This window comes from Gopherus evgoodei, chromosome 7 (assembly GCF_007399415.2).
Source record: "Gopherus evgoodei ecotype Sinaloan lineage chromosome 7, rGopEvg1_v1.p, whole genome shotgun sequence".
Taxonomy (NCBI): domain Eukaryota; kingdom Metazoa; phylum Chordata; order Testudines; family Testudinidae; genus Gopherus; species Gopherus evgoodei.
Window position 1 is genome coordinate 20,838,767 of NC_044328.1, and position 22,159 is coordinate 20,860,925.

At 40.9% G+C, this 22,159-nt stretch overlaps 1 protein-coding gene across 1 annotated transcript in view; it reads right to left on the bottom strand.

The window, feature by feature from the left end:
* Positions 1–389: 389 nt before the first annotated feature.
* Positions 390–22,159, bottom strand: part of CPXM2 (carboxypeptidase X, M14 family member 2) — a 115,820-nt gene continuing 94,050 nt past the window's right edge. The window contains exons 11-14 of the mRNA XM_030570797.1: positions 18,278–18,575; positions 12,820–12,959; positions 11,569–11,668; positions 390–3,329 (exon numbers count right to left, since the gene is read on the bottom strand). Of these exons, the coding sequence (XP_030426657.1) occupies positions 3,076–3,329; positions 11,569–11,668; positions 12,820–12,959; positions 18,278–18,575 (792 nt within the window). The 3' untranslated portion in view covers positions 390–3,075. The remainder of the gene's footprint in view (positions 3,330–11,568; positions 11,669–12,819; positions 12,960–18,277; positions 18,576–22,159) is intronic.

Sequence of the window (22,159 nt, forward strand, 5' to 3'; positions counted from 1 at the left end):
ATTGCAGAAGAAATACTTTGAGGGAGGGGTAGGAGCCTGCTACTCTTTTGCTGACCAGGCCTGTGTTAGGCCAAGCCATGGTAAATAGCCTGTATCCGGTAGGCAACCGGTGGTGAGAATGGATACAAAGAGCATGGGAGTTGCACCAGTGTGGAATGTCTGTGAGGAGCAGGGCCAAGGGGATGGATAGGCAGGAGCATAATGGGCTTCCTGTTACAGAGAGGCACTATTAGTTATCTCCATAGGCATCAGAGTAACAAGTCCTGCCTTATACTTTCCAACTTCAGTTTTTGGTGACTCGTGCTCCTGTACTTGTGCACATACACATCTGCAGATGTATATTTGTTCTGGGTGGCACAGGAAGACAGGACACCAGGAACATGGTTTAAATAGGCTGCAGCTTTATTAAGAAACACATCTGTGAATTATCCAGAAATAATCCACCCAGTGCAAGTTATCCCTCCTTCCATAATTTCTATCTCCTGGGGGAGGGCTGCTAACAGCCCCCCCCACTCTTAAGCTGTTCCCAGCACTGTTGCTGGAACCCCATCAGCCTCCCCTCACCTGAGGGTTAAGGGAGCGGGGACAGGGGTTGTCTTCTCATTGTACAACACATTAAGAGTTCCATCTCCATTCTCCAGCTTTTTTAGGCGATGTCTTCTTCTAATCCACCTCCAGTTCTGGTTTACCAGGGAACCAGACCCCATATTGAACAAGTATGTGCACTAGGCACCTGACAAAATGAATTTTACAACTTAACCTACCCACTGTGTCCCTGGGCTGCTGAGTGGAAGTTGAAAAACCCCCACATTGGCCACAGGCCAATCTGGCAGTGAAGGAAAAATTCCTACCAAGCTCCAAAAAGTAACTAGCAGGATGCCCACAGCAAGGCCCCAAAATCCAGTCCTGTTCTAATCTCAAGGGGAAGGGAGAGGGAGTTTTCTTCCCAGTGCAGAATGGCACCCTTTGGTAGCCAATAAGGTTATGCTGCAACCTTCTGTCCAACTGATCAGCCACCTAGCTTCTCTCCTCTAGTCCATGGGGAAGAGAGAGGTGGGAGGGTGTAATCCTTAAAAGGGCCAAGGGTTTCTTTCCCCTGCTGGCCCAGACAAAACCTCCTCATCTCGGAGGCTGTTAGGAGGGTATTTTGAGAGAAGTAAGTGCACCTTCATATCCTGTATTACTCCCTTCTGTTCTCCTGATCTTGTAACATAGGAAGCCTCCTGTAAGAAATGTTTTGGTTGAAGATCCAGCATCAAAAGTCAATACCAGCAGTAAGTACCGGGGAAGAAAAAGTGAAAACTATAGATGCCACAGTCCCCAAACCACATACACTCTGAAATTCCACAGTCTCAGAATTTGCCATGGAATCCAACCCTTGCAGCAGAATTGTGCCTCAAAATTAGGCTTTCACTTTTAAAGATGTACCTTTCTAATCTTTATGGTTTTGAAGATAACCTTCTAAAGGTGAACGCAGTATAAGCCCATTCAATGTTGCTTTGAGTCTGCCAATAACCTGAAACATTAAGTAGGTGTGGCGTGAACTGACCCATTTATTTTAACTAGGAGTGCTGATTTTGAAACATGTCTGTTTAAATATCAACATTACTAATTATTGCACTGCTGACCAAATTCCTCCCCATCTCTCTCCAGGCACATAAAACTCCTACTTAGCTGCAAAAATCTCCAGGTCTTCCTTGGCAACTTTGCTGATGCAATTAGGTGTTGGCACTACAAAAATCTGTGGCATATTGAACACTAAAGGGCTGAGGAGAGGGTGAAATAAATAAAATTTAACATCAAATTAAATAACATGGGGGCTAAATTATTCATTTTACGTATTCATAGATTGTAAGGCCAGAAGGGACCATTGTGATCATAGAGTCTAACCTCATATTCAATTTATTGAAAACCTCTGCTTTTTTAAATTTAAATGACAGTGCACCAAGATTTGCACCAGAAAACTGAAATATCCAGGGACTTTACCACCCAATTTAAAGGCACCTTGGAGTGGAATTTAAGAAGCCTTGACCCTGGATACTTCAGTAATATAAAACAGAGAGACTCATGCTCTTAATAAATAATGCAACCATCTCGATAATACAGAATTTAATGAGAGTCCTGCTATTTCCTTGGGACCCAGCTGTGGCAGCATTGTTGTTTAATGATATTTACAGAACAAGTAAGTCTGGAATAGCTTCCATAGGATGGACTAAAACTAGTTATCATGCAAGGGTTGAAGATTGCTTTTAGTGTATATTATTGATTCTGCAACCATTTGTCTGTCTTTTCTTCATGTACAAGATTAGTTGTTGACAAGAAGAAATAAATTAAATATAGCAGACATGTATTTTCACCAAAGATTTTTCTATCTGAAGTTTATTTTCTTCAGTTCTGAATGATACGTTGGTGATCATCTTTTCCAGGAATCATAAGACTGTATTGAGTAAGGCAAAGCTCTAACAGCAATAATCATGGTTTTAGCAGAATTGTACTTGCATTCTTGCTACCAAGTATACGAGGGATGTTATGTTTCTTAGAATTTCGACAGGAAACTAAAAATGTAGGGCCAGGCCCTCCTCTAGTATAAATCAACAATGCAACTTGGCAGCTGCTTTACACCAGCTGAGGAGCCGTTCTGTATTTCTCTAGTTTATTCTCCCCACAAGTTGATGTGGATTATTCTTGAAAATCCATCCTACCTTCCTGTGCAGTTTTGATACTTTAGTGAGTAAGGCGCAAATTCGGTGCCCACAGCATAGCAACATCTGAAAAACAGTGGCACTGTGATGTTGGCACAGCAGAGGGGAGGATTCCATTCCATCACCCTGAATAGGCCCCCCACCCAACGCCCATTTAGCTGGATTGTGTACAGGGAACAAAAACTGTAGCCCTAAAACCTCAGAGGAGAAAAGGTTCTGGAAGCTCAAGAGATTCTTCAATACAAATATACTAATTAGAACTCCTTGATTAGACAAAAACATATTAATATTGGCTATGTATCTTTTACTACTATAACTGGTTTTGATTTTAGCAGAGCTTGTAAACGCCATATGTTACAATGGAGCAAGTAGTCTATCTTCGCTGGCGCCTCTGCCTAGCCCTCTGCCTGCGCCGTCGGATTGACAGACTAATGGGCTGCTTTCCAAATTTCTCCATGATTTCTTTGATTCGTGCGAGGTTGGTTTTGCTGATTGTGAAGTCACACTGAGTGGCTCCCATGTCATAACCTACTGCACAGTTCTTGGTGGAAGAGGTATAGCCCTCCGCTTTTGCAGTGACCACATAGTCTCCTGGGTTCAGGAGACGCCAGTAATCCCCATCACTCGCTGTTAAAGAAATCAGAAAAGAAGATTTTCAGACCATTGCTCTTTTGACAGAATTGTCAACACTTATCTACTATAAAGGTCTATGTTAGGAGTGTGGCCTGAAGTTATACATATAGGACTTGAGCCTCATGTCCAGTTAACCTCCCCTTGGCTGTGGTTGGTACCAGTCTCAGAAAGAAGTGGGGCACCAAAGGTGGCTGTATTCCTTCTTTACAACCTTCTTTCCCACCAATTTTGGGAATCACCTGAGTGGCAATTTGGCTCCAGGAACAAGCTGAAACAGCCTTCAGATCTCACGCACACTCAAGAATTGCTGGAGTATAGTGGAGTTCTAGTCATGTCCTGTTCCCCAGCCACATCCCAACACTGGGGGCCATGAGAGGAGCTGTATAGGCCTAGCTACACTGGCTCTGTTTCACCCAAGGATTCCCCTACACCAAGCAGGTGGCCTGGTCTGCTAGTTATCTTGTGTCACCAGAGCAACACAAAGCAGTAGAACAGGCTCCAGGAATCTGGCCCATGGCATATGTAGCATTTGCTTAACAATGCCCTGCTTCAATAACAGTATGTTTTAAGCAAAACACCATTCCTTCTTTGGAGCCTTTTTAATGACCTTTAAATGGAAAAAAAAATTAGATGTGCTTGTTCTGAGTTAAGTCACAATTTGGAAAAGTAACATGGGCCTGGTTGCTCCCATGTGTGATTATGTAGCCTTCACCTTGGAAATATAAATGAAGCTGCCAATGAAAACAAAATACCACCATGAAAAATCCATTAGTTTTCATTTCCCATCCTAATTTTCTATAACTGTAAAGAAAAAACAGTACTGATTTCCCAAACAGAATTCTCTGGACAGGTGAGAGATACACAGGGCTGAGAGAAGGGTTTAAAATAACCTATTTCCCAACACCATCAGCCAAACTAAATTTGATCTTAACAGTTTGATATTTTGTTGAATTAAAATACACTCACAATAATTTCTTGATTTGCCACTTGGGGGTCCTTTCATACAGCTATCATGTTTTTTCTGTATAATATCAATTCATTGACCGAGAGCAATTTCATATGTAATTTAGGCCATGATTTTCAGCATAGTACTTAAGCACATTCTTCACTTTAAATACATGAGTAGTCCCCTTGTAATCCATTGAACTACTTGCATGGATAGAGCAAAGCACATATTTCAGTTCCTCATTGAATCAGGGCCTTAATGATTTTCCTTACAAAAGATATTCATGGCTTAATGCCCTTTACCCAATAATCTGGACATTCTTTGGTCTTCTAGTGATGTTATTTTAAGCAGCAAATATGTTTAGCAGTGGATTGGAAAAGGGGATGAAACAGCTTCTTGCTGTAAAATCGTATTTGTTTTACAGTTTACCCTAGTAAAGCCTGCTGAGTTGTAGGAGTGCATTTTCAAGGGTTTCTAGGATGTAATACTATATATACATGAAGAAACGTGACATCTCCCACAGGAAGAGTTATTGTAATGCTCATGTGAAATGACATTAGTATTATTGGTCCTGCCCCTGGGTGACAATGTTGCTAAAATGAAAGACAATTAAGATGAAAAGGTTGTATGCTGGGAATAAGACAGACTGTGTTAGAGCTTCACTCCTTGCATCTATGTAAAGGTATAAAATTGTATATTGGGGGCTGGATAAGCTAGGCATCATGCTTTGACATAGCGGGAATCAGCAAAAAAACAAACAAAAAACCAGTGCTAATCATCTCCAGGCGTTACTGTGAAAGAGTACATAACTGACATACCTGGGCAAGTTACTTCTCGCATAGTAAAGACTGCTCATTTTTCTACCAACCAGTTTGAGAGTGTTTTAAAAGAAGAGATGGGCCATATTCTCTGCTGCTATCTGGCTACTGTGCACTTCTTGGGAGTAGGGGGCAAGTCAGGTGGGGTGGGATTATGATGGAGCTCTGCTTCACTGTGCCTGTCCTGTACTGGTGTAGTGTCCACCATAGGAACTTAGAGCTGGTTTGGGGTTGGCCCTGAGAATCCACCTTGGTTCCAGATGCACAGAGTAATTGAGCATATTTTCTCCCAGATCAAGTGGGTGGGGAATAGTGTAGACTGACTCTGCCAGCACCGCTATGCTGGTGCAGAAGGGTGCCGTACTTTGCAGTGGCAGATTAGACACTGGGCCAATGGAGCCCGTGCCAGGGGTCCTGGCCAATTGTGGGGCCCTGGAAAATGGGAAGGGGTGGGGAGGAGCCCCCAGCTGCTCTGGCCCAAGGCCCCACATAACTGTAATCCACCTCTGGTACTTTGGTGCTGTAGAGGCCATCAGCAAATTACTTACTTCTCTGGAGCAATAGGAAACAAAGGAAATTTTGACCACAGTACCTCATAGGATATTGCAGTGGTGGTGCAGTTTATGCAATACACTTTGTACAAGGTTGTGCCTAACAACACAATTACCCGTTGGTGCAGCCACACATTTCTGACAAGCATTTGTCATATATTTTAGCATAGCTTGAGAAATACTATAAAAGAAGCTACACATTCAGCCACCACCAGGAAATAATTATAGAGCTAAATACAAACTATTTAGCTCTCTTCTGTTTTAAAACAAGTAGAGTTCATTTCAAGAGTCTGTTCCTGTTACCCATCATTTAATCTCAGAGTACTAAGAGATTTCATTCTCTGGGCTAAATGGACTACATCAAAAATTCCTGCACAGATGGTAGAGCTATGTGATCAAAAATACAGGGGGATTAGAGAATATTAAGAGGTACTTTGGTAAACAAAGAGGTAGTGTACTCCAGTTAAAATGACAACAATACTAGAAAGATAATCAAATTAATATATGTAAATAGACTCCCGAAGGCACCTTGATCTTGTTAACAATGTGACAGATAATAATATAAAAATTAGGAGGAATAAATGATAATGGGCCAGATCTTCAACTGGTGTAGCTCCATTAAGTCAGTGGAGTTATTCTAATTTACATCAAGGGAAGATCTATCTCAATGCTTTATTATCAACAAAGGGCCCTACTATGAAGTTAATTTGCCTGCCCAAGGAATGATGGTGTATGCCCATAAATAGTTGAGTACTAGCAACTGCCAGCAGTTCTTCAAGATAATGTATTATTAGTTAACCCACTAAAATAAAATCTCTGAACAATTAGAGAGAAATGTTAGGTGCAAATTCTTTGTTTTGGATGGTGTAACAAACCCTGAAATTTTTATCAGATTCTCTGAAAAAAAGCTTTCTATGAGAGTTTCATGCAAACTTGAGTTAATGTATGGTTTGTTTGAAAACTATGCAAAACCTAGGCACTGTGGTGATAGGTGCGAGAGAGAGAAATACTGCAATTTTGAGTTTCACTTTGACATTTGGTGCTCAAAAGTTGGGTGTGAAACTATATGAAACAAAACCAGAAAATGTGGCTCACCATAAACCAAAAGCTTTGAGTTTAGTAAAACACTAATTGTTTGCTGCACGTGTGGCAGGTTGCCAGAGACAAAATGGTCTTTTTACTTGGGAAATATCCCACTTCCATTTTAATTTCAAAGAAATCATCAACCCTTCCAGAACTGATAGCAGTGTAGGTTGTGCTTGACACTGAGTCCCTGTTATGGGCTAGATCTTATATACATCAGAGGCTCTTAAAACAGCAGTCTTTGGGCCACAGCTTGTCCATGGAGCTTTTAGTGGGGGTCTGCTGAAAGGTAGTTGGACATGCAGTGCTGACTTTTCTTCCTTATTTCCTGCTGCTAAATGTTTTAAGAGACAGCTAAAAATCCATGAAGTGGTTTACCAAAGTTACTTTTCATGACAGCACTGGCTGGAATTGCTACAAGGATGTTCTCTGATTGTTTATGGAAGGAGAGACGGTGTGGGATTGTGAATGGGAAGAGAGGTATCCACAAATCCATTAAAATATACCCCTGCCATCCTTACGCCTCTATATGAGCTACCCAGACCTTGTATCTAGGCATGCAGAGGTAAGTGGGCATAGTGTACTCACCTACTCCCTTCCCTGCCCTGGAACAGGGAACAGACAGGGTCTTAGCTCCCCCCACCCCCGCAATAGACTAGTCAACCCAGCTGAGCTGGCATAAGTGGTGTTGCAATTTGCTGCTGGTCAAGGCCTGGAACACAGAGGATGCAGAGAGGGAACTGTACCTCAGAAAGGGGCCTCTGACACGTTATGCCTCCCAAAGCTATTCTTGGGCTGCTGCACTTTTTCCTCAGGACGGTGCGCCTAACACTAAGGGCTAGAATACACAGCCCTGGATAATGGGGATGTGTGAACCCCACCACTCCAAGGAGCCAATGGAATAATAAGAGGAGCAAGGTGCTACTTAACATTAATAAGGTCATTGGAATCAGGCCCTAAATAACTTTCTAATTTTATATCTCAATAAGAGAATATCCAATGACCTCTGCTACCTGGTCTTTGAAAAATGAACAGAGGTCCAAATGGGTTTGTTGATCCAACTAATGAACTTATTTCCCAGGGTCAGCTGACAGAGCACAGTTCACCTGTAACCATAACACCATATCATCACCTCTGCCCAATCAATAGTTGTATGTGCAGCAAGAACAACGTGTTCAAGCTCTTGGTCTCACAAAATTAATCATTTCAATTAGCCTATTAATATTACCAGCACAGTGTCACTCCCATCAGATATATTGTACCACTAAGTGAAAGTAACAGAAGGTTCTTTCTACACTAGAGAAGGAAGAGGAGACATTTCCTGGAACAAGTAAATATTAATAGAAAGCTTATTGTAGACATAATTCTTACCTGCTTAATAGGGTAGTTGATTCCGTTTACATATCAGAAAATAGCAGGTATTTTAAAAACATAATAGTTATAATCCATTTTAAAGCAAAACTTAGAAAGGTAAAGAAAGTTGCTGAGATTTTACTCATTTAAACCAATTTTGACCCAGTGCAAATCTATTGCTTCAATGAAAATAGTCCCAATTTAAACAGATATAGAAGAAAGAAAATTTATTTTTTTTCTCTGCAGTTATATTTATCATTTTAGCTTAGTAGTTACCCCATAAAATTTCTAGTTTCAAAGACAAATGACAGCCCGTACCCTTTATTTATTTAATGTAAGGCAAGATAGAAGTTCTATGTTTCCATCCATAAATAAAAGTCTCAACTTTTACACTTCCCAGATTATGGAAAAGAATAACAATTACACTTTCTCTTTTTATTATTAATAGTTAGCAGTGAACCTGAACCAAACAGTTCTGATTCAGATCTGCACCCAAACTTCCTCCAAGTCCATGAGTGTTTACAGAGCAGATTGTGGGGTCTTCCATAATTGTATTATTATACATTCATCTGGGATTCTTCTCCATATGCGCTCACATTTGCATTTTCTCTAAATCATCCACTATTCTCCAGTGTGGTATCCAATGTAACCCAGTATAGTGAGGGATTGGATTAATCATTCATTGAATTTATTCAGTTCCCAGCAAACATTTACCAGAGTAATACAACCTACAGTTTATGACAGCCTTCCAAGTCAGTGGAAAAACAACTGATTATTTTCATTCCCTCTTTTGTTTCCCAGTGGCCCCATTTTGAAATATATAAGGAAGTCATAATTGCATTACTAATAATCTGCAATTCAATGTTTTCTCTCACAGCAGAGACATAGTAAAGTTGAAATAAAACTTATCATAACTGAGCTAAATTTGCTGAGATTTATTATTGAGTCAACTAACCTAAAATAGTAGATATCGGAGACTCCGAGGTTGCTTACCTAAAACTGCTGGAGTTCCTGGTATTCCATAGCCTCCCACTGCTTAATTATGTCATATAACTGTCAGGAGCGGCGCCAGGGTTTTTGGTGCCCTAGGAGCAGGGCCGGCTCTAGCCATTTTGCCGCCCCAAGCACGGCAGCATGCCACGGGGGCGCTCTGCTGCTCACCGGTCCCGCGGCTCCGGTGGACCTCCCGCAGGCGTGCCTGCGGATGCTCCACTGGAGCAGCAGGACCAGCGGACCCTCCGCAGGCACACCAGTGGGAGGTCCACCGGAGCAGTCTGCCACCTTCCCAAATCCTGGTGCCCTAGGCGTCCACTTAGGTCGCCTAAATGGAAGTGCCGGCCTTGATAACTGTACAAGCAGATCTTACATTCAATGATGGGTAGATAATGAAATACCCAGTATACCATATTGCCAATTGCTTTCCCTCATTCTAATACCAAACCAACCCTTGAGTACAGGGGCGAATCTAGGAATTTTGCCGCCCCAAGCACGCCAGGCAGGTTGCCTTCCGTGGCTTGCCTGCAGACAGTCTGCCGAAGCAGCAAGACGAGCAGACCCTCTGCAGGCACGCCTGCAGGAGGTCTGCTGAAGCCGAGGGACCAGTGGATCCTCCGCAGGCTGCCCTAGCGGCGCCGGCAGAGAGCCCCCCGCGGCTTGCCACCCCAAGCACACGCTTGGCATGCTGGGGCCTGGAGCGGCCCATGATTGAGTATATAGCCATCATATCCTTACATTTGTTCTCAAAATTACCACCTCTGCATATGGTATTTCTGAAATTGATAGAATCTTACTGGTATTGGTTTAGAGGTGCTCTCTGCAAGAATTATATTTTTCAGCATCAAAGCTAATGCTATTCCCTATCATCTCAATGCAAACAACTCACAGATCTACCTCTCCACTCTGGTCCTTTCTCTTTCTGTTCAAATTAAAATCTCAGCCTGTTTTATGTCTCTTTGTGGATCTCCAGCCACCAGATTAAGCTCAACATGTCCAAAACAGAGCTCTTAACTTTCCCACCAGCCTCCCTCCCCTTTTTCAGTGAATGTGGACCATCATCCTCCCTATCACTCTGGTGTATAACCTGAATATTATCTTCTTTTCAGCCCTCTCTCTAGATATTCTATCAAAGACATCAACATTTTTCCGTATTTTCCAGCATAATCTCCGAGATCTGGCCTTTCCTCTACAGCCACACAGCTAAAACTCTTATCTCGTCACCATCATCTGACTTCTTGACTACAGCAACATCCTCTTCCCTGGTCTTGATAAATGAAATCTTGCCCCCACTTAAATCCATTCAAAATGCTGCTGAAAAGATTATTTTCCTGGTTTGTTTCTTTGATCACATCACTTCTCCTTTTGCATCCCACCACTGATTCTCTGCTATCTACCAGATCAAACTATTCACTTCACTTACAAGGTTCTACAGAGGCTAGCCCCATCCTACCTACCATCTCTCATATGCTATCAAAAATCAGCCCTCACCTTTGCTCTGCCCATGATGCCAGTTTTCCTCACCCACTTGTTAAATTTTCAAACATACACATGCTTTCTCTTATGGTGTACCTCACACTTGGGCAAAGCTCCCCATAAACATCGGCAAAGCCATCTAATTGTCCTCTTTCAAATTCCTCCATAAAATGGTCTTCTGTTGTGATGCCTACAAAAATCCTGACAACTCTTAAGCAGTTAGTGTGCTGAGACCACTGTCTATTATGCTAATCATTACTGTGTCATCATTTCCTGGTGTCCATCATCTGTTTGTTGTCGCTCATCATAGACTGTAAGTTCCTCAAGGCAGAGACCACCTCTGTGATCTGTATTAGCACAGCACCTAGCACAAAGGGACACTGGTCTATGATTAGGTGCCCTAGGCATGACTGCAATACTACTACTACTACTACTAAACTAGTTCAAAAGTACTTTGGGAAAGTCCAACTGTTTGATCTAACTTCCTCTGAATAGCCCTGGGTGCATTCTGAATTTGCTCACTCAGATTTGCTTAATCAATACTGTGAAAATACTGAACACACACATTTATTAACTTTCTTTTTTTAATAGAAACCTGGTCCAGCAATTCTCTGTGAATGCAATTCATCCTTCAGGGAGTAAGCCTCCCACTGGGCCGCACTGAACTCTGTGGAGATTCCACCAAGCGTGCAAGGTGGAATGGAAAACCTCTGAAGAGCATGAGGTTCCTCCCTTCCTATAACAGCTGATTCACCTTTTCACTCTTTTCAAACCAGACCTCTAAATCTTTTATGTTCCCTTAATGATTAATAACCACAGAAGCACTCTGTGCTATTGTGAACTGGTGCTTTAATTACTTTTGGCTAGACAGACACAGCCCTCACTTGGCCACCCACGGGAGTAAGGCCTCCCTTATTCCTCAGCTCGGCCACTGCAATGCACCATATCCTAGCCTAACCCAGAAGGTTAGATGGTACAGATGGTTCAGCATGCAGCATTCTTTTTTTTTTTACCTGTGCGAATGTCGTGGTTAACACCCTCTACTGAAATAATGGCATTTGGAATTCCCTTTCCAGATAAATCCCTTACCAGGCCTTTGATGCCCCGATGAACCTAGTAATGGAACAAATAAATGGATACCTATTACATAACAGTGAAAAGCAAATACAACAGAATCATCAAACAGTCACATCTGCATGAGAAAGCAAATCATTAATGACTATGTTCTCTTCCGCCAGAAATCTCAGATGAAAGATATAATTAATCTATCCCCAAATTTAAAAATAACATTTTTTTCCCTCAAATGTAAAATGTAAAAGTCTTCTCCCTATGTTTGGTATTGCAGTAGGTAAGATGGCATACATTCTCAAAGCATATAAAATACATGTATGTTAACAGCATCGGTTAGGGTTTTTTTTAATCTTCTTTGCAAATAATATAGTTTTGAAATATCACTATCAATATAAAATTAACTTTCTAGGCATCAGCCACTTTTGACTTTACTTTTTTTTAGAACTTCTACAGTTATGAATATAAGAGAGAACCCGATAAAACAACTAAAAGTAGCAAGTCGAAGGGATTTTCATGTGATTGTAATCAAGCACTGCACTCTGGTAAAATTTTAACATGCTTCATTATTTTGTCCACTTAAACTAAAATAGTCTGATGTTTAAAAAAATTCTGCTAGTAATTTTGAAGGGTAAAGTTTCTATGATAAATGCCAAAAATGTTCATAATTCAAAACACAGATCATAAGTGAAACCTTTAGTGAAAGAATTAGCTACCAGACAGGGTTTTACTAAACAGAACTGAAACATATTAGCCTTGTGAGATCACAAGGGGTGTGTGGAGGACTGGAAAACTTTGGATAAGAAAGCATATTAAGATTTTTCTAGTGTTTTAAATGATGCCTGTTTGTACAAAGTTTCTCAGTTTCTTTCTAGCAGGAGCACTCTGGATTTTAAAGGCCAAATCTGGACTCTCCCCTTAATACAATGTAAGTGCTGTGGTTGAGATTTCCAAAGCAGCATGAGAACCAATGGAAGATAAATAATTAAGCTAATGGAAGATATGTGTCTGAATCCCATTGGCTGATTTGAAAAGCTGTGGAGGGCAACCCACTGAGAGCTCCTATAGGAATTAGCACAGTTCTGAACTCTTTGGCATCTGTCTCTGCAGGATCAGGTAGAAGGTGATTTGTACGCAACCTGGGGGAATAGCAAGATTATAGTAAGTACCTCTGAAAACTATATTCTCTCTCATACCTGTTCCATAAAAACAATCAGGGATTCACGGTTATTTTCCCATTCTTCAGGTAATTCGCTCTCATGAGGATATTTGTCACAGCCCACATAGATGGATAGCTCAAAGCAGTTTGTGTGCAGGTAACTAAAATCATTTATACCTGTTGATGCAATAAAATAAGAAAAGCTTTAGAACCATAAAAGGCTGCTCTTGTTTATTTTGTGCACTAGATCTGATTACTTTAATCAAAGGGCAGAACATCTGAATAGCACAAAGTAGACAGCAGTTCTGGCAGGAAAATGCTGTTTTAAAAATGTCATGAATATGTTAATTGATTCTCATAACATTGTGCCAATAGAAACAAAATCGAAGTTGCACTTCTAAAGAAGTAAAGCCATAATAGCTCCATGAAACTTGATGCAAACTTTTTAAACTTTCCGATAGAGAAGAAGGTCCATCTTCATTTTATTCCATTTAAAACAGGGAACTGAGTAGTTCAGTGCATGTTAAACCAAGATGGAAAAAAGAGAGAGAGAGAGGTAGCTGCTGTACTCATCCCCAGTATAAGCCTTGTTGAACGCCTCTTGAAGACTATGGGAGTCTTGGTCGCAGTATTCTGCAGGGTTCAGTCCTATCACTTCTCTTATTCAACATATATGTGAGACTGCTGAGTGAGTGTGTGAAAGTATAGACTACCTTGTCATCAATGCACTAATGACATCCAGCATTAATCTCTGTAGAATTTGCTGTAGAAAGTGGGGGTAACCTTCTTGCTGTCCCAGGGTCTAACAGAATTTGGAATCTAAATGAAAAATAGTTGGGTTAAGCCTATTCCAGATAAGATGGATGTGATGTTGATGGAAAAGGAGGAAGCACTTGGAGGAAATAGCAGGAAATATGACCTCACCTTCTACTGAGATGTATGTTCTTCAGTTGTCCAGGAAGTGTTAAACTTTATGGGCTCTTAAATGCTAATGGACTCTTAAACTAAGCCTAGATGTCCATATAGTAGCAATTCCCAGAAATGTCAGTTTTCATTATGTTCTTCCCTTCTGATGCCCCAATTAGAGTGTTCCAAGCTTTGTCTCCTCCAGTCAGGATCATTGCAACACAACATATCTTGGCCTAACCCAGACAGTCGGATCACAAACTCTAAACGGTACAGCAGGCAGCATCCTTTCTGCTAAGTGGAATGTACTGACAAGAGCAAATACCAATTCTTCACCTTTTACATAGGCTGCCATTCCAATTCCAAGTACAGTTCAAGGTCCAGTGTCCAAATTCTACTCTCATTGAAACTGGAAGTCTCAGTAACTCCACTGACTTCATCTACATCAGTAAAACTGAGAGCTGAATTCTTCTCATGGTCCTCACCATCAAAGAGCTAAATGGGGGAAGGACTTAGCTATCACAAAGGCCATCTTTTTCCTGTAATTTTCCACAGAAACACAATTGCTGATATAGTGCAGATTTTAACTCAGAGGGGTCAGCAGCAGAGTATTTTCCCTAGAGCTATGAAAACTCTTGTAGACCATTCAGTAGCTACACTGTATTGAAGAAGGACGGTCATTTGATACCAGTGAGCACTGGTGTGGGGGCAATATGCTCATTTATACCATTCTTAAATGACCATATGCAGAGTGAGTGTGGTTTTGGTTTTTAGTTATAAACAATAAACAGGATTGTCAATAGTACAAATATTTTCCTACAGAAGTAGTACATATGAGGACATCATATATATGATAAGGGAATAGAGAAGAGTTAAGGCCGTACAGGTTATGCTTGGTGTCCTTTCACCTGTAAATACTGAGTGACCTATTCCATGTATAGAGCCTGGCCCTGTGAGAGAACTATGGGCTGCATTTTTGTTTCCTATACAGGCTCCTGCAAAAGATCAGAATTAGTATCGTTGTCTCCTAATAAAGATGTCCATTAGCGATATGTCCTAACCAATCACCCCTGAACTTTGATGAAGCTCCAATCTGTGTCCACATTTCCCAGCTAACTCCAGTCTCTGTAATGGGCCAAATTCTAAAGCCCAGATTCCCCTGAGCACTGGGGAAGTCTGTATGTAGATGAAGACTTTCAATCCATTTCCATTTTTCCCATTTATCTGCTGATTCTCAGAAGAATCTCCCTTTGGGGAATTTCATTTATTAACATTCTCCAAACTAACACAGATAACACAATTCAATGGCCAGGCTGAATGCAGGGGGAAGGAAGGAATGAAGATTAATTTCTCATTATCCAAACAAATTGATAATTAAAATAATATTTTAAGGCTAAGAAGAAAATTGCTCATTAATGATCATTAACTGATTTCTTTCCTAATGGCAAAGATTATCAGGAAATACATTCACCAAGTATATCTGATTGAAGAGAATAAAAAAAAAGATCCAATCAATCCAATTATTATGCAGCAGCAGTCAAGTATTTAATGAGCCCTCAGTGCCTTCTGGAAGCAGAGTAAGAGGATTATATAACACAAATGTTAATTTTTTTATGTTTGTTGATGGGGAAAGACTAAAATTTCAGACGCTGGCATATGCTGCTCTGCAGAAGCCTGATTCCTTTCCATTTGAGAAATGCTCACAAACACTTTTTCTCTTCACATATCGTATTTCATCCTGGCTAATTTATGGTAAAATGTTTTGTGTTACACAGTAATTGCTCTGTTTCCACATGTCTCCTTCAAATACTGGCTTAATGTTGTCAAGAGGAACTCTCCATATATTGTCTGATGCCCAAATCCAGCATTGGAAATCAAAGATAAGATTCATATGTTGCTTGGATGTTATTTTTAGACTGATTGACAAGATCATTTTCATGGCAGCCCATGGTGTGCAACAGGGAATAATGTAGTTAAATACCAAAGAAATGCTGAGGCATTTGATATTTGCAGAAGCTGTTTAGAGTCAGCTTACTACACCTCCAGGGACATTGGTGGTATAAAGGAGTTAGACAGCTTCTGGGCAACTCTCTCAGTGCAGGGTTTATGTACACCAGCTCCTTCACAATACCCAGTGTAGGGTCATACCAAGGGCATGACTGGGGGCTGGGAGGGTGCTGAACAGCTTTGAATTCAGCTACTTTGGGCTGTGGAGAAGCCCACTGGATGTCATGAGGGTAAGTTAGAGCAGACCCTGGGCAATTTTCAGGAATGTCACTTTGGGAACAGAGCTTACATGAACAGCTGTTTAAGAATGAATAACTATTGCAACTGTGGGGCTTAAAAGAGGAATAATTGAGAGAAGAGCCCATGTGGAAATCTGTGACTAGGTAGAAATAATGTCGACAGAGCAGACAAGTAACTCCTCACCCTCAAATCAGAGGCAATTTTGATCTGGGTTTGGAGTTGAATGTAGCAACTCGGGTCATGTCTCTGCTTAATGAGGATTTTGATATTAATTGTTAAAAACAATTTAGTTTTTTTTTGTTTTATGATTAACTTAAACCATTTTCACTAGTCTCCTTAGTAATTGTCAGCTTATTCCTAAATACCTAACTCCTATATAGTGCCTTTCATCAGCAGAGTTCAAAGCACTTTGCAAAGGAGGTATCCTTATTCCCATTTTACAGATGGGGAAACTGAGGCACACAGACTTGCCCAAAGTCACCCAGCAGGAAAGTGACACAGCTGGGTTTCCTGAATCCCAGTCCAGTGCTAAGGGTGTAAAGAAGAAAACTAGAAAAAATATTTTAGTAATCTCCTCACAAAACAAACCCAGAGACTTCATTATAACATCAGAAAACAGAATATTAAAAATAATGTGAAGCATCATATAGGAACAAAACAAATTCAGTGAACCAAATTCATCATATAATTGTTACTAAGAAATCATATACTACTCAGCATCTATGCTGTAGCCTGTTAATTAATGCTATAGCTGTTAGTGAGATGACAAAGATAAGGCTGACTGTATCGATTCATAATCAGGTTTATACAGCATTTAAGAAAACTAAAGTCAAATTCAATAATTAGGCAGTCAACTTTCCAAGTTTTCAGAATTTGCATAATTCATGGACATTTACTGCAGGAACTGTTTCTGTGATGTGGACAGTTCAACAGCTCTTCCCCTGAATTTCTGCAGTTGTTTTTAACATAGTAAAAAATATTTTAAAGTCCAATAAGTTTCTGTTTGGCTTCAGTGTCAGCCAAAATTAACTTTGCCTGATCCAATGTGAAAGCAATAAAAGTAGCTTCCAATACCTTTCATCAGCAGAGTTCAAAGCACTTTGCAAAGGAGGTATCCTTATTCCCATTTTACAGATGGGGAAACTGAGGCACACAGACTTGCCCAAAGTCACCCAGCAGGAAAGTGACACAGCTGTGAACCAAACCCAGGTGAGAATGGCTGTACATAACAAGCAAGACCAAGAGCTCTAATAAAGAAAATGGCATGTAAAACCACATACTTGTATCTATTTATAGTTGTTATTGTTGTCATACTTAATGCCAACATTTAAGAGATGACACACAGACATCCACAGCCCCCACATTAACCCTACAGATAACTCATTGCTTTAGAAATGAAGATTTTGGCAGGAGGCTGGAACATCAGTGGAGTGTAACCTGCTAAGAATCTGACTGGGTATTTAAGAGCACATCCAAAAAGTGGTTGAGGCCAATTACTATTGTAAGGGCTCCTAATCTTCCCTTAAAACTGATCCATAGGCTGCAACCACTGATTAGTGCAACTTCTCTCTTGCTCCATTTGATAGAAGCAAGGGATATGGGTATGAGTCATTCAGTTTGTTTTTTCTTCCGGCTGCTGAAATGCCCATGGGTGCAATTCAATGTTTTAGTACAATATATAAAGTCCTTTATAAAACTGGGCAGTAGTACCTGAATAACAACATTTCTTGTATGTTTCTACCTTTCAGTTAGTGCCAACTGGGGTAGATCTGCTCCTAAATTCAATGAGCACTGACCAAGTTGAAGCCCAGGACTTTCTCAACATAAGGCCACTGGAATTGTTCGCTGATTTCTTCATTGACCATTTTGGGGCTACTCCTTTGATTGTGGCATTTGCTACTCCTCTTTTCTTCCATCTTTTTTAAGGGGATGGAATATTTTGATGGTGGAGTGACATGCTTAAGGTTGGTAAGTTCCTTCCTGTCTTGGTCTGGCTGGTTCTTTTGGATCAATTTTAATTTTGGAATGGACCATATGACACTTGATGTAGCTCACTGTGACAGGCAACTTTTAAATGTGTTTAATAAATAAGGTCTGACATGCACACCTTTGGAAAACATCATCAGTAAATGAGGTATTTGCAAGGATATTTTGACACTCTGTCAATCCATGGACATCCTATGAAACACAAAATGGCAAATTTCATTAAGGTATATTCTTCTCTCAGTGTGGGTGTTCACCTGCCATTGATTGTGTGACAAGTACCATACAATTACAGTGTTATAGCATTTGACACACTTATTCTACAATGAATCGTAGGCAAAGTTTCTTCAGACACTTACTTCCAGCAACTGTATGCCATGAGGCCCCATTAACAGTCCCATCTTCCTTCTGGAAATCCTCTGTATGGCATACTCTCCTTCTGGCATCTGTCATTAGTCGGTGAGTAGAGGCATATGAATATGCCAACCACCGAAATACATGGTCATCAGGGGTAGGTGTGTGCTCCTGAGTTTTCCATGTAGACCTGACCATATCATATGGGTATGCAACAACCAGTTCTCCTCCTTGTAAATTGCCACCTAGTACAAATGGATTTTTTTCCATCCACGCTATCACTGCTCGAGTCTCAACTGCCACCTAGATGGAAAAGAAACAACAGCTTCATTGAAGGGTGGTGAAATTCAGTAGTCCTCACTTATTTGAACAGTAACCAAAGAGATGGTATTCAATTATGCATTAGGTTTAACAAACAGTCTGAAGCCAAATCAGAACTAGGGTTTGGGTTCACATTTTAATTCAATAGACCTGAAATCCCATGAGTTGAATTCATACAATTTTGGAGCAAAATGCTGAAAAGTCCCCCTTTTCTTCTGAAATTTTTACCATCTCAGGCCAAATTCTTGGCAGAATCACTTATTTTTCATGAAAAGCTGGCTGCTTCTGTACTAGAATTTGGAAAACGGCCATTTGGATTTTGGATCTTGAACTATAGAGAGTAGAATGAGAGCCTGGGATTTGAACCCAAACTCTCAGGAATTCAAAGAAGTTCAGAGTCAAGCTTTTGATTTGTTCCTTCTTTAATTCTGTCCATATTCTATTATAACTAAAGCAATACATGAGGATTTAGTTGAAAAGCTTCTATCACTTAAAAACTATGGCCTCAATCTTCAGCTGCACCTTTGTCACTTAATGCTAAGCCACTGTGTACAGTGACCCTAAAGCCAGCATAGTTGGCAAAGGGAGGATCATCTGAATACAAGGGGATCCTCTGTTAGCACAGAGCCTTGCAGTTCCTTTGTCACCCTTTTCCCTGTAGCTAGCACAAAGGGAGTGAGAAAGGGAAGGGGCTTCCCTGCATCCTTGTGGTCACTGGCTGTATATCTTGAGGCAACTGGCAACCAGTATAAAATACAGGCATCATATTGCTCAACCTTATGCTGGGGTGCCAAACTGGTAAACAGCCAGTTCAGAAGCGAGAGTGTATGCACTCTGTAGCAGCTGCAGAGGCCCTGCCTCTGCTCCCATTCATGTCAATGGAAATGAAAGAATTTGCAAACCAAAGAGGATTAAGTATGAAAATATTTCTAAATCACAGAGTTCACAAGGGTTAAGTGCCTTCTCATTTCATCTCAAGATGGCTACATTCAGCCATTTGAAATATTGGCCATTGTTAAAGTAAGACATTCAGAAATGACAAAGTTTTTGCATTATTATCCAATACACGCAATTAACACAGGTCATTGGGATGGTTTTGCATATAAGATGGAGTCTGATCTCTTAAGAGATTTTTGGTTTTTTGTTTTTTAAAGGAAAATTCAGTGGGAAACCTAGGGGAAATTTGCCTAATGACTAGTCTTGTCCTTTCTAAAGAGCTCTGCAATCTCACAAACCTATGGAGATGTCTCATTATAATGATGGAAAACTCAGTCTCTCCAAAGTAAACAAAAAAGAGGCCCAGTGATACAAACAAATACCTACAAAATTAATATTACAATAATTCTCAATATTTTTAAAAAATGAAGTTAATGTAAGTCGAGGGGGAGAATATAAGTTTTAATATGAACTGTTATATGTACTAATAGTCTATCACTCACTATCTCTCTTCTTGATTTAAGTTTCTGAATAAGAAATAGGTTCTTAAAAGCTTTGCAACAAATATCTTATGAGGTTTCATCCATAGTCCATCCTGTCCCTGCCTGCAGGTATATGGGATCTTGGGGAGCAATTACCACACAGGTGGGGTGCCAATTAATTTCTTTATTAAAGGGAAAAGGAAGTAGTGGGAATTTAACAATGAAATGCGATGGGATGGGGTGTATAAGGTGTTTACAATAGACCATGATGGAGGGGTTCTTCTTATTGAGCAGTGTAGGGAGTTTTAACAGTGGGGTTCAGCACAATGGTATACAGTACAGTCAATAAGCAACTTAACCTTATATAGGAACAACTCTAGATACAGTGTGGAATGCAAAACGTACCCAAAAGAAAATGTAAAATAAAATGGTAGCTTCTATATAAAAATGGTACACAAAGTATATTAGAAAAATGGAGGCAACTAATGAGGTGTTATAACCACAAGTAAAATGTGAGTCACAGTGCAATAATACAATATGGGTGATAAGTGAAATTATGCAATGTAGAAAATTACTGACTTAATTTGTGAGGCTGTGATAGCAAGAGTGTACCTAAAAGCTGGGTCAAGAAACAGGAGGGGGGAGGGGAGTGAGTGATTAGTGGTATCTGACGAGAGGAGAGTGCAGCTGCAAACAGCGAGAGACTCTGAAGCCCAGAGCAGCAGTCTTCAGGAGCCTGCGGGCTGGAGGTACGGGAGACAAGAGCAGCTGGAGCACACTTAAGGGGAGTCTGGGAGCAGCAAGAGGGGAGGGCGCTGAACGTGTAAGCAATGAGAAGGCACGTGGAGAATGGGGGAGACGGCTGAGGGAAGAAACAGGCTGCAGCAGCAGAGAGCACTTCAGGGAAGAAACAGGCTGCAGCAGCGGAGAGCACTTCAGGGAAGTTGCGGAGCAGCAGGGTGAAGACAAACGGAGCAGTGTGATGGTGATCTTCGGTAGGGGAGGGGCAGCGGAGGAGCGGGGGCACGAACACAGGGGATACAGGGAGAGGCAGCAGAGAGGTGTAAAGAAGGGCTAGAGGAACACCCAAAAAAAAAAAAAAGAAAAGAAGCGGCAAAGGGTTTGGGAAGTTACACGGGGGTGAGGGGAAAGCAGCAAGGGGTTACAACAGGGAGACATGGAGAAGTACACAGAGGGGGAGATTGGAGCGGGGGAAAAACAGACACGGGAAAGTTCAGGGAGAGATTGGGACAGCGGGAAGACGAATTCAAGCCGTAAAAACCTTATCTATCCTCTAACTTAATCAAACTTATATAAATTACAAGCAGCTTATACAAAGTAATAAAACAGGTATAGAATACAACCAGGCAATGGCTTTTTAAAATCTATCTTAATCAAGGACTAGGCAAAACAACAAATATTACACTTCTAAGCAAACTATAACAAGCAACAATACAGAGCAACAAAACAGCAAACTATAACAAGGCAGGTGAAATTTACAAGCTCTACAATCTTAGCAAACTATGACTTATTAAACTAAAAAGCAAAACCTACGGTGCACCTTATGCTATGGGGAAGTTACAGAGGGCAGAGTGGTATGTGCCCAGGATACAGCTCCCAAGACAGCCCCCAAGGAAGCCAAGGGATGGTGGCTGCAGCAGTGGATACAGCTGAAAGCAGGGAGCAAAGCTTAGCAGTGGCACAAGCTTATTTTTAGCAGCAAAGCGCCGCAGAGTTTAAGAGAGGTTTTAAGACACAGACCAAGGTTTAGCTTGAGTCTGTGTGCTAGGGACACAGAGCCAGCAGCTAAAGTAATAAAATAAAAGTATGGAAAGTTTCACAGAGGGATTCTTACCAGTCCCCAAGGCAGCAGCAAAGGCAGAAGCAGCAGCAACATCAGAAGAAGCAAGGAGGGCTCGGTACGGTCTCTATAATCAGGAGATCTCTCAGGCAGCAATTCGTTCTTTGTGTGTGTGGGGGGTTTAAAAACCAGGGGTATGCTCAAAAATAAAACGAGAGCGGAGAAAGGACCCCCCCAAGACCCCTGGCTGATCAGACCAGGCAGCAATGCAGGAACCTTTCTGATGTTTGTTTCAAAAATGTCTGTTTTTAAATGCAAACTTAGGCAGTTTCCCGCCAGTAATCCTG